The 15,273-nt window shown below is 43.0% G+C and overlaps 1 protein-coding gene across 3 annotated transcripts in view; it reads left to right on the top strand.

Moving 5' to 3' along the window:
* Positions 1-15,273, top strand: part of ADAMTS2 (ADAM metallopeptidase with thrombospondin type 1 motif 2) — a 333,580-nt gene that overhangs the window by 282,286 nt on the left and 36,021 nt on the right. For all 3 annotated transcript variants that reach the window (XM_082211476.1, XM_082211475.1, XM_082211477.1), the window contains 4 exons: positions 434-539; positions 2,456-2,599; positions 6,449-6,581; positions 9,649-9,762. In XM_082211476.1, coding sequence (XP_082067602.1) covers positions 434-539; positions 2,456-2,599; positions 6,449-6,581; positions 9,649-9,762 — 497 coding nt within the window. The remainder of the gene's footprint in view (positions 1-433; positions 540-2,455; positions 2,600-6,448; positions 6,582-9,648; positions 9,763-15,273) is intronic.

Raw genomic sequence — 15,273 nt, 5'->3', positions numbered from 1 at the left:
CCAAAAGTACTGGGCTTAGAGTGCCTAGTTATTTCTCTAGGGAGCCTTAAAAAAAAACACCAGCAACATGATTTTAAAATTGTAGCTCATCGTTGCTTTTTCCTCTTTCCCAAACCTACACTAGGATTTAATGGGGCCATTCAGTTAACCACAGACCAAGGGTAGCCAAGATTGTATCTTGTAGATCAGGGTTGTCCAGCAGGTTGATCTTGATCGACTGGTCGATCCCTGGGAGGATCCGGTCAATTGCTGTCAATTGTGGGCTCCTTTTGCCTAAGAGTTTCTGCCCCTGCCCCCTCACCTCCGCCCCCAGTGTTTTCCTCTATTTCCCACTTATTTAAATAAGACACCTGCTGGAATGCTTACTACTGATTGGCATACTTAAAGAGTTCTTTTACATGCATCTTTTCATATCTCACATTCTCCCTAATAGGCTATGCTCCAGTTACTGGCATGTGTCATCCAGTCCGAAGTTGCACACTGAACCATGAAGATGGCTTCTCTTCAGCCTTTGTTGTAGCCCATGAAACTGGACACGTGTAAGTAGCACTTATGTGTGGTATATGGCTCCATTCATGCACCATTCATCCACTAGAGATTCACCTTTAGGATTGGCTTGCACAACTGGATCAGACCAAATACCTCCCACCGTGCATGAATGGCATCCTGCCAGTGGCCTCTTAAACTTTCTCATTATTCTTATTTGCCCACAATGGCAGACACTGGAAGGCTGGGCCTACAATATGTAGACTCAGTTCAGTTTGGTGGATGACAGGTTCTTTAGATTTATTTCCTTACCTTGGAATGGGCATGTGATCGCAGCTTACCAAAGCACTTCTCCTGCACAACAAACATGTTAATCAGGGGCGCCGACTTATAAAAAACATTGGGGGAGCCCGCGGAAGCTCATGAATAATAAATAAGCTCATGAATATGCAGATAAAGTGGCGCCGCCTCCTCGTGAGCGAATAGGGGAGAGCGTGCTGCGCCTATTAATCAGCTCCGAAGGAAATTGGGTGGAGCTTTTGCTCGGGAGGGAGGGCAGGAGGCATGCAGCCCGACCCTGTGCATTTTGGGCTGGGGGAGGGGCGGCGGTGGCGCTCTGCTGGAGGGGCGCCTGAGATTATTGGGGGGCGGAGCCCCCCCAAACGAATTTTTGAGGGGGCTCGGGCCCCCTCAGGCCCCATGGAGTCGGCGCCTATGAATTTTGTTAATGTTTGTTCCAAGGGATCTTGTGTGAGAACAGTGCCCGATGGATGAAACCTGATGCCATTAGGCGGGAAGGTAGTAGTAAATCCTCATTTTTAATCCTGAATGAAATGCCTTCAGCATCTCAATAGAATAAGGACTCTCAGAGATGCATTTTCCCTCAACCCTTTCTATTAGACTAGGATAGCCTGTGGACGCTTTTCTGTTTCTTCTCTTAGTTATTACTGAGGACTTTCCTGTCCTCTTAAGAATCTACACATGATTTGGCTCTCTATATCTTTGATGCATTTCTTTTCATTTATTCCTGAATCTTCCTCTAAAAAGAACATGGAGGGAAATGAAAGGTCATTTCTCTGACAGGGGAATGAGATATTGCTTCACAGTGTATGTCTGCAGTGTTGTGGTGGAATGATAAATCCTCTTTCAGAAGTCTCCAACTTCATCCAAATTTTGTTCGTTGACAAATGGGCCTAGTGACCGGTCAAGAGCGCTGTAGCACTCCTCAAGCTGTGTGGGTGTGGACCTGATTAGTGCCTGGGTGGGAGGTCATTGACAGGCCATGTAAGCTGCTCTTAGCTTCTCAAAGAAAGAGTAGAATGTAAGAAAAAAATAAATGAAACATGATGGGAAAAGTAATTAAGGACAGACTTCAGAAGTTGGACATGAGCCAGCATAACAGTGGGGCTGCTCAAAAGCTAATTTAATCATAGAAGGGTGTGGGCCCCAGGTATATGCATGCTACAGTATAGTCTGCAGGAATATGGTGAGCAGGTCTGGGTCTGGTCAGTCTCTGGGTGTGTGACAATATGGGACCCTTGCCATGATGGAAGAAGGACAGGATGTAAATGTAATAAAATTAAAATACTTCCACTGTATTCTCTACTAGTGAGGTTGCATCTGGAATATTGTGTCTTGTTATGCATGCCATATTTTAAGGTAGACATGGAAAAACTGGAGCATGGCGAGAGGAAGGCAGCCAGGAATCTGGCCAGGTGATGCTGTTACCTTGCTCACCATCCCAGTACACAGAAGTGCCTGGAGGCCAGATTCATGGCAGCTGCTGCTCCTTGCTTCCTGCTGCTGCTCCTGAGGTTTGTCTCCATTTACAGGCTTGCTAGGGATGCTGGTAGTCGTATCCTTTATTGCAGATCCTGGTTCCAAATTTCTTTCCAACTCCACCATTCTATTAAAACGATAAGGAGTAAGACTTCTTTAACAGGCTTTGTTGTGCTATCTTTTCCTCTAGTTTAGGCATGGAACATGATGGCCAAGGAAACAGGTGCGGGGATGAAGTCCGGATGGGAAGCATAATGGCCCCTCTTGTGCAGGCTGCCTTCCACCGCTTCCACTGGTCTCGATGCAGTCAGCAGGAGTTGACCCGATACCTCCAGTGAGTACACTGATGAAGTGGGAACCTGTGAGGTTGTGAGTGAAATTCTAAGCGCAGTGTTTATAGACCACCATTCAATCGAGTCTTGGGTTTTTAAAAAAGAAAACAATCTTGCTAGGAATATGGGAGCTATCTTTGGTTGGGGAAGGGGTGTAAGAGGTATAAAATAAATAAATGCTGCAGTCTTAACCCCACTTGACTTGGGAGTCAGCTGCATTGAACTCAATGGAATGCACATCTGAGTAGACCTGGATAGGCATGTGCTGTAAATTTTTGTACATGGGGCAACAATGCAAAAAAAAAAAAAAAAAAAGCATTTTCTCAGAATTCAGCACCAGCTTTTTCTCAGTTCTCTTTCAGCAACATTTTAAGGAGTGGCTTCTGGCAAGAACAGATTAAAATAAACAGGAATCAATGTGAGTTTTGTACAGTGCCAGTATCTTTTTTTAAAGCTATATTTCATTACATAAAGCGAACATGCCCCAGCTTCTTCTTCTTTTTAATAAAAAAGAACAGAAACAAAATTATCCTTTGATCATCGCCAGTAGTATGAATGTATGGTGCTGACTTTTGAAGATGAAACAAAGGTATGGAGGGGATATTTTGAAAGATAATTACCCACCATGCGTTTGTAACTTTGATGCTTGACTATTGTAATACACTGCTCTTGAAGATAGTTCTGAAGCATCACCTGGTGGCATAGAATGTTGTAGATATTATTTAATGTAGAATGAATTTTGGAGCAAGGTTTCACTGGCAGATCTAAACAGCTTGACAGGTTCATATGGAAGGAGACACTCCCATAGGTTTGCTGAGCCTAGGACATTTAGAAGTTTAAAGGTCATAACCAATATATTGAATCAGGCTTAACAACAAAGTGAAGAATCACCAACACATGCTCCCTATAGCCCAACCCCTGTTAACAAGTGGGCTGCAGAAAATTCTGGACCACCTTCAAGAGCAGGCCTATATTACAGCAACTGAAATTGGAGCTTACTATCTCAAGGAGGTAGTGCAGACAGCTATGAAGATTCACTTCTGGCTACAGTTACTCCTAGAGATTTCAGGAGCGATGCTTGATCTAAGAGTACCTGCAAACCACATACTTGCTCTGTCAAGAAGGGAGAAACTCACCTGAGGCCTGGCCACCAACAATTCATCTGTTCCTTGTCAGCATGCAGTTTGAGCTATGAAGCCCTTCATGACCTGGGATTGCAAGTCTTAGAGAGTGTCTCTCCCTCTTCCCTCCATTCTTATGAAGATGCTCTTGCTTATGGTGAAACTATAAATGTTTGCCCTCTAACATTAAGGCAGTTAGAGAGGTGAGCATGTACAGGAGAAATCAGTGAAGTGGAGGCAGATCCTTCCTCTGCACTCCTTCCCTGCATCTGACCTCCCAGACTATTTTAATCTATTATTTTCTCTATTTACTAGTATTTGAAATAAATCAACTGGCAGTGTGGGGCAGTGGTGAGGAAGGAGGGATGACTTTGGACATTCCCAGGACAAGTTTAGAAACATATTTGCTAATGCAATATGTAGTTCCACCCTCAAAGACTCAATGGGGCCTTCTCCTATATAGAAGAAGATGGATGCATGTCAGTGTGTGTCTCTTATTGGCCATTTGAAAAATATGCAATGTCATTTATGGAAACTTGCTTTTAGAAAGTACACTATAATTTTTCTATTATCTTATATTGCTTGATTTTTTTTAATGTGCTTATTCTCCTTGTCAAGGTTAGAATTGTTATTTGCTTGTTTTGAGGGATTTTTATTGACTTTGTGCTTTGTAAGTCACCTTATAATACATTTTTCTCCTTCAGTCTTCCTTTTTAATCTCTATAAGCTACGTCCCATAATATTCCTTCCCTTATTTTCATTCCTTCTAGAAGCCAGCAGAACTGAAGAGCAAAACAAAACTTTGCAGTGGATGTGCCATTAACACTAATTGATTTCCTAGTTTTGTTTGTGACACTGTGGAGGGCATTTTTAAAATAAATATAATAAGAATAAGAATAGGAACATGATTAATATTCCAAAGCAGTACAACAACTAAAAACCCAGCCATCCTTCAAAATTTGCATATTTCTGAATTTGCAATGTAATTCTCCAACCAAGTAATGTGTACAAAAATGCATATACAAGGGTAAAGTGTGCATAAAGACACATACCGGTATATCTGAGAAAATAGCATATAAAAATACCTTATAGTAGGGTGAATTGCCCCCACCCCACAAATCCATCCTACAGGCAGTTGAAGCCATATCATACTAGGGAGTGGGAAAGGGATCCTCAAGAAACAACACTTCTGGCAATACCAAAGTCTTTACTGAACAGCATCTGGGAAAGGGAAGACACATGTATTTGGCTTTGACAACTAATTGCCCCAGCAGGACCTTGGACAGTGATTGACAGACAGCAGGGTAAGAGGAGCAGTGTCCTTTATGACACCAATTCCATTCTAGGAACACCTTCAGCTATTCGGTGTGTCTGGAGGTTCTAGGCAGAGGAGTCTTAGCGGTGTCCTCAAGTTCCCATGTGTGCTGTGAGGCCAGGCTGTTGTGTACTAAAGTGTCCTCTTGCCCCGTTTACCTTCACCAGAGTTCCATAGCTTCCTGCCACATACCCTGTTCCCTCCTGTGCTCTGAACATACGCTGAGCTACCCCATATCCTTTGTTCTGTCATGGTGATGTGAGTGGAACCATCATCAATATAGGGTCAACTGTTTTTAAAAATGGTTTCCTCCTGTTTAAGTCAATGGGAAGGAAATCCTTTGTGTTAGGTCTAGAGCTAGTGTACAGTACCAGTAGGCATGATGCTGGAATGAAGGGTTATGGGATATGGTGCATATGTATGCTGTTCTCCAACACCACCCCATCTCACCTACAGATCGACTCCATTTCAGCCACCCTGTTGGCATACCTGTCATGGCGGCTACGTATATGGCATTCTGCTGGCTTAGCAAGGCTTCTGGCAAATCCTGTTGCCCCCCTCAGCCTGGAAAGGAAACCTATAGAGATAGTTTCAGGTAGAAGGTGAAAATGTAACAGTGAAACAGGCCTGAGTGTGTTTAAGAAAGCAAAAGGCCAAAAAGAACCCTGGCTTCTTATATGTATGTACTCCTGGCCCAGGCACAGAATCATTTATTTGTGAAGCTTGGCAGTCAATATTCTTGGATGATCGCACTGCCCTTTCCTCCTAAACTTTTCCTTAAAAGACACAGTGCTGGCACAAATTTCACAAATGGAAATGTAATTAAAGCTTTTGTCCTTATCCCTACTTTGTTTTCAAACACATTATTTATTACAGGCTTAGCAGAAAAGATTTTTTTTAAAAAAATCCTAAGCAGCATAAGACAACAAATACAAAGCCAAATATAAAATGTTAAACAACATAATGAAGTAGCAATAATTGTAATAGAATTTAAAAGAAAGGGGAAACAGCCTCAGTTAACTGGTTTGTTTATTTATTAAACAGATGACTCCAATAACAAACAATAAAAACATGAAGAATAAAAAATTTTATACAGAAAGAAATGGTCTCATCCCCACTTATAGGAACTTAACAAAAAAAAAAATATTTTCAGATGGTTTCTCAGGGCTATAAATTAGAATATAAATCTATCAACTTAGGGGCATAACAATGGACAGAACATTGACCAGTCTCAGAGGCAAATCTAGCATAGTGAATGCCATGTTCAGTGTAACCTAAGGTATTAACTGTGCTTTGTGAACTCATTTCTGAGAAAACCTGCCCTTTATTTTGCTTGGAATAAATTTGAACCGAAACCTCAAACACTGTAAAAGTTTCACATTCCCATCTGTGCCTGTAATTTTTGCCTGTTTCAGCTCCTACGATTGTTTGCGTGATGATCCATTTGATCACGACTGGCCTTCCCTGCCTCAGCTGCCAGGAATCCACTACTCCATGAACGAGCAGTGCCGCTTTGATTTTGGTCTGGGCTACATGATGTGCACAGCTGTGAGTACTTAACCGACTTTTGCTGTACCTTGTCCAGGGCCTTTTTGCAGCTGTCCCTGAAATGGCTTTAAAGAGCCGTTAAACTAGAGTCTCGGAAGAAGGGTCATGCGTCTGACTGACAGAAAAGAAAGTGCAATAGTAAGCTCTGAGGTGTTGCAGAAAGTCGTGTAAACACCCTGCTTTTGGAAATTGAAAATCCAGAAATTATGATGCTATAATTTTATTAGGAAGTTTTGGAAACCGAATGAATATGGTAAAGAGGGAGTATCACATTTCACCACTTCAATGCCCCCAAATGGAGTTCCAAACCCTACTTTGTACAGTGGCTTCTGTTCTCATTTATGAAAATACAGCCTTACATGCATGCACAGGGATTCCCTGTCAGGAGCTCAGACTTAGGGGGAGCCTCTAGGCTTCTTATGGGGTGCAGATGTCAGTCCCTGCCGTGACCCATTCAGCATTTCCAAGTTCAAAAAAAGGTTTGCCAGGATGGCTTAACTTAGCACTATAGAGTCTGCTTTCGGCTTGGGATTCCCACCCAAAATATACCTCCATCTTTTGTCCCCACCCCCCATTGCGGATGTCCTGTTGAAATGATAAGAAAAGGGCCAGTTGCTCCTGTGTGAGTCTCATTTTTACCTTCTTTCCTGATACAGTGGTGCCCCGCAAGACGAATGCCTCGCAAGACGGAAAACCCGCTAGACGAAAGGGTTTTCCGTTTTGGAGGTGCTTCGCAAAACGAATTTCCTATGGGCTTGCTTCGCAAGACGACAATGTCTTACGAGTTCCTGTGGGGTTCCCCCCCCTTTTTCCCAAGCCGCTAAGCTGCTTATCAGCTGATCCGCTAAGCCGCTTAACAGCTGAGCCGCTAAGCCGCTTATCAGCTGATCTGCTAAGCTGCTAAACCGCTTATCAGCTGATCCGCTAAGCCGCTAATGGGCTTGCTTCGCAAGACGAAGAAACCACAAGACGAAGAGACTCAGGAGGGGATGCACATGGTACATGATATACGCTCTGCTTCCTCTAGACCTTTTTTTTTTTTTTTTTTTTTGCAGCCGAATAATATTTCTGTAGACAGTTTCCCAGCCCAAACAGCAGTCCTAGTTCATCTCGAAATCCAGGCTGCATCAAAAATATTATAGCCGGTGCACCCATGCGTGTGGACGGCTCACAAGAAAGAAGCTCCTCCACTTGGTGGTGCTCAGTCATCTGTGTTGGCATTTACTCTGTCATCAATGTATCCAAGTGTCTCTTGACCACTTTCCAAAGAGCACTGTGACTTAGCTTTATGTAACATACAAGGTGCTTCCAGATCTGGATGGGTCAACTAGTATATACAGTAAAGTATTTAGCGTAGCTATTTAGTTGACTGAGTGGGGTTGGGGTGGGGCTGGATGGAGGATATGGACGTTGCATGCATTCACCTCCCATTGCTTGACTTCCTTTATTGCTCAACCCACATGCTCGCCAAGGGGGTGGGGGACAGCCTTATAGGGTTCCCTCCATGTGTAGGCACTGTACCCACATGAGGAGGGATCTTGCTCATTGTTAGATGCACTGACTATTTAGACATTCATTTAGCTCTCCAACCAGTTCTGTCCCTGCAGGCTTAAAGCAGGTCACACTTTTTAAATGTTAAAAATGAATCTGCTGTAAAAGAAATGAGCCTCTCCCTAAGTCGTTTTCATCCCCTAGGTAGAGGTTTGAGGATACTCAACTGACGATACAGAAACAGTCTGAGTTGCTTAGCCTTGGGGTATAGAATGTGAAACCATGATGATGAAGAGGAAGAGCTTCAAACAAGAATATACCCTTCTTGCTGTCATCACTTTCTTGTCCGTTGTTTCTGCCTTATTGCACACATAAGGTCATTTTGAGGAACTGTGTTTATTAACATTTGCAAATTTGCTTGGCACAAAACAGATTGCTTTCCTGTGTTGGTTGTATGACCATTGACCAATGCATTCCTTTTATCATGTACACATAACGAACAGAACGTTTGGACCTAGTTAAAACCAGATCAGCTCCTCGGTGGTGTAGTCTTTAAGACACCTGGTAAAAATTTACTGCCCACCCCCAATCCCTGACCCTGATGTGTGTGTGTCTCCTACAGTGAGGACTAAAGCAAAACACAAAACAACTTCCAGCTGGTGTGGTCTATTTTTTCTTTCTTTTATGTGTAAAGATTTCTGGAATGAAAACCACATCTGTGGTGATGTGTATTGTGAACGCTATGTTCCCCTGGCTCTGAACGGAATATCTCTTCTTTCTTGTGCCTGAACACTGATAATCTTCATTCTTGTGCTGCTCTTCTTTGTGGGCAGTCTACTGTGGTTGAACTGCAAAATTCACCTACACTGATCTACAGTCCAAGCCTGTACTTAATAGTAGGATCCTCTGCACTCCATAATTCCAGTATAGTACTGAGCAAAATCCTATACTGGGGTCATTTTTCATCCAGTTTGTTTTTATGTCCTCTGTTCTGCTTAATGGCCATTCTTTTTTGTTTCCTCTCTCAATTGTTCTTTAAAAGATGTTGTGTTGCTTTATTATAGTAAGGAGGCTTGCTATCATTATTGTACACCAGCCTGGAATTGGGTGGACGAAGGGTAGTTTAGACATTTTATGAATAAATGAATAAATACTCATTTAATTCAGTATCCATCCAGTGTTGTTGGAGGAGGATGTTGGGCACCAGGGAGCTTACTTATATGGAATGCTGGCAGCGCTGATTTAATGATGACTGGCCAATTTATGACTTCTGGGGTGGCAGGTTGGATGGTGGGACATAAATAGTGCTCAAACTTCTCTGTACATTCTGGTATGTAGCACTGGAGCACTTCTGGATCCACTATGGCTTCTGAAAGCTTCTGAAAGCCTACATAGCAGTGTACACCATTCTGTGTCCCCTTCTGGCTGACCAGAATCTAGCAACCTTCATTTCTGCCTTCATAAGGCTAGTCTACTGTAATATACTCCATTTGCCAAGACAACCTTTGCTAACTGAGCATTCTGTGTGTGTAAAAATCAAGAGGTTAACTTATGGTCATGTATCCTTTCATTCTAGTTCCGTACCTTTGATCCATGCAAACAGCTATGGTGTAGTCATCCCGATAACCCTTATTTCTGCAAAACAAAGAAAGGACCTCCATTGGATGGAACCATGTGCGCTCCTGGAAAGGTAAGATATTGTAAGATAGCACCTTACTGTATGAAGTGAAGGAGTAGGCATAAGAAGAAGGAAAGGAAATGGCAAAACACCATAATCTCTTCTGATCTTCTGAGAGATTATGTTTGGGATCAAAAACATAGGCCTCCAACTGCACTATAAATTTAAGGTAATATCATATACTTTAAGCAGCCATGTCTTCTTTCAAAGAATGCTGGGAAGTGTAATGTTTTTGCTGAGATCCCTATTCCTCTCACCGAGTTACAAGTCTTAGAATACAGTGGTACCTCGGGTTAAGAACTTAATTCGTTCTGGAGGTCCGTTCTTAACCTGAAACCGTTCTTAACCTGAGGTACCACTTTAGCTAATGGGGCCTCCCACTGCCGCCGCACACTGTCTGTTCTCATCCTGAAGAAAAGTTCTTAACCCGAGGTACTATTTCTGGGTTAGTGGAGTCTGTAACCTGAAGCATCTGTAACCTGAAGCGTCTGTAACCTGAGGTACCACTGTAGTTCACCCATCAGTCCCTCTTCCCAGGGAACTCTGGGAATTGTAGCAACAAGGGAATTGTAGCAACAGGGGTCTAATAACTCTAAGCACCCTAAATGAATGACACTTCCCAAGATACTTTGGAGGAAGGCAGCTCTTTGAAGTGGTATGATACTGCTTTAAATGTATAGTTCAGATGGGGTCCCAATGGGAAATGTAATCAAACACAGGTGGGAATCCTAGGAAAGGAGTGTGCTGTTTCACCCAGGTCCTACCAATGAACATCTGGGTGGCCACTGTGAGAACAGAATGTTGGACACGGTGGGCCTTTGGCCCTTCCAGCAGGCTCTTCCTATGTTATTATGTTCTTCAATAACTGGGAGCACTAGAGAGTGGTGGCGTTTTATAATCCGTCTTAGGTTTAAATTCCGATACAAGTTCAAGTCACATCTCAGGTTCAGTTCACGTTTATGTCAAGTTCATTGTTAAAAGAAAATTTTAAAGATCCAGATTGGGTATTTTTGGGTTTGTTTTTTTTTAAGAAAAGCTGTGTGAAATTATTAATCCTTCTTACTCAGTAAAGGTAAAGGACCTCTGAAAGTTAAGTCCAGTCGTGAACGACTCTGGGGTTGCGGCACTCATCTCGCTTTATTGGCTGAGGGAGCCGACGTTGTCCACAGACCAGCATGTGACCAGCATGACTAAGCCGCTTCTGGTGAAACCAGAGCAGCGCATGGAAACGCCGTTTACCTTCCCGCTGGAGCAGTACCTATTTATCTACTTGCACTTTGACGTGCTTTCAAACTGCTAGGTTGGCAAGAGCTGGGACCAAGCAACGGGAGCTCACCCCATCGCGGGGATTCGAACCGCCGACCTTCTGATTGGCAAGTCCTAGGCTCTGTAGTTTAACCCACAGTGCCACCCGCGTCCCTAGTACAGTGGTACCTCAGGTTAAAAACTTTATTCGTTTTGGAGGTCCGTTCTTAACCGGAAACTGTTCTTAACCTGAGGTTCCACTTTAGCTAATGGGGCCTCTCGCTGCCGCCGTGCTGCCACCACACGATTTCTGTTCTCATCCTGAAGCAAAGTTCTTAACCCAAGGTACTATTTCTGGGTTTGTGGAGTCTGTAACCTGAAGTGTCTGTAACCCGAGGTACCACTGTATAATAATACAGAGGACTGCATAGGTTTGGACACAATCGTCCTAATGCTGGAGCCAACAGTGAACCGTGGCTCAGGTAGATGGCCCAAGCTGTGGTGCATCAGTGCCATGCAAGGGATGGTGGGCATGTTTCCATGCTGCTGTTTCTAGGTTTGAATTGACTCTCCAAAGCAGGCATCCCCAAACTTGGCCCTCCAGATGTTTTGGGACTACAACTCCCACCATCCCTAGCTAACAGGACCAGTGGTCAGGGATGATGGGAATTGTATTCCCAAAACATCTGGAGGGCTGAGTTTGGGGATGCCTGCTCCAAAGCCTTTTTGTTCACTTTAGAGTAACTCCTTGTGTATACCTTGTCTGTTTTTCTTTCCACCTGAACACCTATTAATTAATGACTTTAGCGTTTTCACTGTAAAATGAATCTATACATTTAAACAACCACTTTATTGAGCAAATTAACAAGAAGACTGTGCTTCTGAATGCTAAACCAAAGCTTCTTCATTTTGCACCTTAATTAGCACTTATGCAGTTAGTCTAATAAAAAGCCTGATAGTTTACTACAACTCTTGACAAGAACAAATAAATGGAAGTAATGAGCCTAATAAGAACAAAAATAATAATGCAGTGATGAAAATCCCCTCTCCCTGGGGATTTCTTCTTCTGTTGCAGTGTAGCACAAAATATATGTGTTAACAACCACTGAATTATGGCTCCTATAAAATAAAATCTGAAGTGCATTGAAGAAAGGGTTACAGTATATGCCTAAGCCAAATATCACAGAATGAAACATACAAAACTATATTTGAATTGCTAGTGTAACAAGATGGCAGATTTGACCTTGCAGGGAGTCTCTCTTTTTCATTTGTATTATTCTCAACACGCCTGAATACATATTTTATGATGTTATTAGGCTGCTGCAGAGGAAGCGGGGGGCGGGTAGCATCTTCATCATACCCATTCACATTACCTAAAAGTTGAGTTTGTGTGGGGAATCTTATCTTTCAGCTGTTAGATAATTGGGAAGGTGATAACTGTACTGCCTACTGCTAGATAAGCCATGGGTTGGAAATATAGTGATGAGTGAACTCTCACACCACCCACCTCTCCTTCTGCTGCTGGATTGCCTTTGAAATAAATCAAGCTACTTCCCAAAAGATTAGACCAGGGGTGGGCAGCCTAAGGCCCCTGGGCCAGAAGTGGCCCATGAAGGCCGTTTAACCGGCCCACAGGCTGCCCCCGAACCGTGAGTCCCCACGCGCTGCGCTAAACCAGCACAGCACGGCACAGGGACTCTCTTCCCCAGCTCTGGAAATTGCTTCTGCGCATGCCCAGACGCCAAAAATCGCTTCTGCGCAGGCGCGATTTTCAGCATCTGCGCATGTGCAGAAGCGATTTCCAGCGCTGCGGACATGCACAGACATGATTTCCGGCATCGCGCTGCGCTGGTCCGGCCCCTGGATTAGACAAATGCTCAGTCTCATTTTCAAGCCAGTTTTAATGGCCTTCCTTGAGTGACCCAACCTTCCGCTATATTCCTAGTTCCTTCTTCCCACAACCTCTAAATTCCATTTCATTCCTACTTGCACCACTTACAAGGCTAGTCTCTGGCTCCAGTGGCAGCCAGCGAGAACATGCTACAGGGAGAAAGATGCTGCTACCTGGTGCTAGTAACCCTTGGGAAAACTACATTTCCTACATTGCCTTAGTTCATGATGGAGGAGATTGCATAGAGTGGGTGTCCCAGCTGAAAAGCCCCCCCCCCGTTGCTTCAAAATGAATCTCAATAGATTGCAGCATGACCCATCAGATGATCTTAGTGACCACAAACCTCTTTTCTTATTGAAGGCTCCTTGGTCCATAGCGGATATGGACAACCATTTACTTGCACATCTGCATCTGGTAGGAAATAAAATGCCCACTACCTCTTCAGTGGCTTCATGCTGCCTGTGGTAAATTTCAGGTTGGCAAATGGTCATCTGCATCCAACTGGAAGCTGGTGCTCCAAGGAGGAGAGGAGAGGAGAAAATGAATCCAGCATATTCTGCTCAGTTTTATATCTGCCCGTTGAACAATTTATATTTTTAATCATCTGTTTATTTAACAAAAAACTTGCTTAGTTATTTATTAAGGAGTACAAAAATTGTATCATTTTTAGCACTTAATATTTCATTTTCACATATTTACTGGTGGGTTTATGATTTCAGAGTCATGGTGCATCTGCAGCAGCAGAAGTGGGTGCTTTCATCTGCCCCAGCTGCAACAAAACATGTCTCTCCCACATCAGTCTCTACAGCCACAGCAGGCGCTGTAACTCTCCAATAGTTTGACTTCACCCCCAAAGGCACACTCCTCCGTTGTCTCCCGAGACAGACGGATGCCAAAAACAACAAGTGACTTTCAAATATAATAAAACATCATGTAGCAATATTTCATCGCTGTTATGCCTAATGTGTCATTTTGGCAAGATTTTTTTTCTGGCTTCCTAAAAGTGATGATGGGTTCCGTATGTTAACTAGATTGCACTCTCTCTCTCTCTTGTGTAACAGGAAGAAATTGGAATTTCATGGCATTTTGTACCACCAAGAGATCTTTGTTTTCCTATGATTCCATCTCTCTCTGAAATATTTTTAAGTGGAAGCAGGCATAAAAAAGGCTCTTGCACTTCGTTAAAGTGTGAGACTTGTATGTCCACTATAAATATCTATTATTTTTAATGGTCTGTTCAATATTTCCATTGCGTAAGAAGTTATGTAACTCGGCTGGTAAAATGTTCTCAGCCAACATTGAAATAGGCAACAATTTCCCTATGCCTCTTGAAAATGCACGTCAGGCAGTGCATATGTGTGTTTGTGGCAGCTTTCTTAACTAACATGTTTTCAAAAGTGTACTTCTCGTCTAAGTGGTAATAAGCCTGTTTCTAGACAATGCCATTTCAGATTGCAGGTGGGAGCTTACATAATTTAAATACTTTCCCATACAAAATAATGTATGTCGAAAGCTAGCATGTCTGACAGAAGGGTAGGCTAGAACACTTCTTCCTGATCTGTAGTTTTCTATGTAAGGGACCTGCAGGCTGGCATGGTATAGTCCAGGTGAGATATAGACCACTTCAGTGAGAACTAGTTAGCAAGATCTGAGTTGATTGCTGGCAAATAAGCACTGATAATCTTCTAAGGGGTTCTTCAAACATTTTTAAAATGAAAGGATCACATTCAGCTGATTATGCCAATCCTTCTTTTCACAACAGCATTAGTTATAAGGCTTCCATTCTTACCTTTCTTGACTATTTTCAATTTGCACAGAAATCAGTATATTACTTGATGTTCCTCTTTGCAAGCAAAAACTCCTTAGTGACTTTCACTGTTTCTGTTTTAATTTTAGTTTGCAATCCTATGCAAACTTACTAAGAATAGGAAGTAAACGACAGGCCATGATAAAAATGGAGGGTGGTTGTTGTTGTTTTTCTGTTGAAGCTACTAGCCACATTGGCTATGTTCTGTCACCACCTTTGGAGACAGGAGGCCTCTGAATAGCAGGTACTGGAAATCTCAAATGTGGCTAGTGCTGTTGCACTCCAACTCCACTTGCGGGCTTCTCATGGGTGTCTAGTCGGCTGTTGGGAGAACAGGATGCTGTACTAGATTAGCCTTTGCTTGATCCAAGGCTCACCTTACACTCTTAAGCCAAGCAAGACAACCGAGCAGTGCCTGCATGGAACACTCCTGAAATCTATATGCAAGCTGCTCTGCTCTCAGTAGGGTTCAAGGGTAATCAATTAACGAATTGATTAATACCAGATAGGTTTAGCGCATCATGGCTACAAGACCCAACTGTTATATCTTTCTTAGTTTCGTTAGTACCAAGTTCCTCCC

The sequence above is a fragment of the Podarcis vaucheri genome (assembly GCF_965113315.1).
Source record: "Podarcis vaucheri genome assembly, chromosome: 2".
In the NCBI taxonomy this organism is placed as follows: domain Eukaryota; kingdom Metazoa; phylum Chordata; class Lepidosauria; order Squamata; family Lacertidae; genus Podarcis; species Podarcis vaucheri.
The sequence above is the reverse complement of the archived record's forward strand: the minus strand, read 5'-3'. Positions and strand labels throughout refer to the sequence as shown.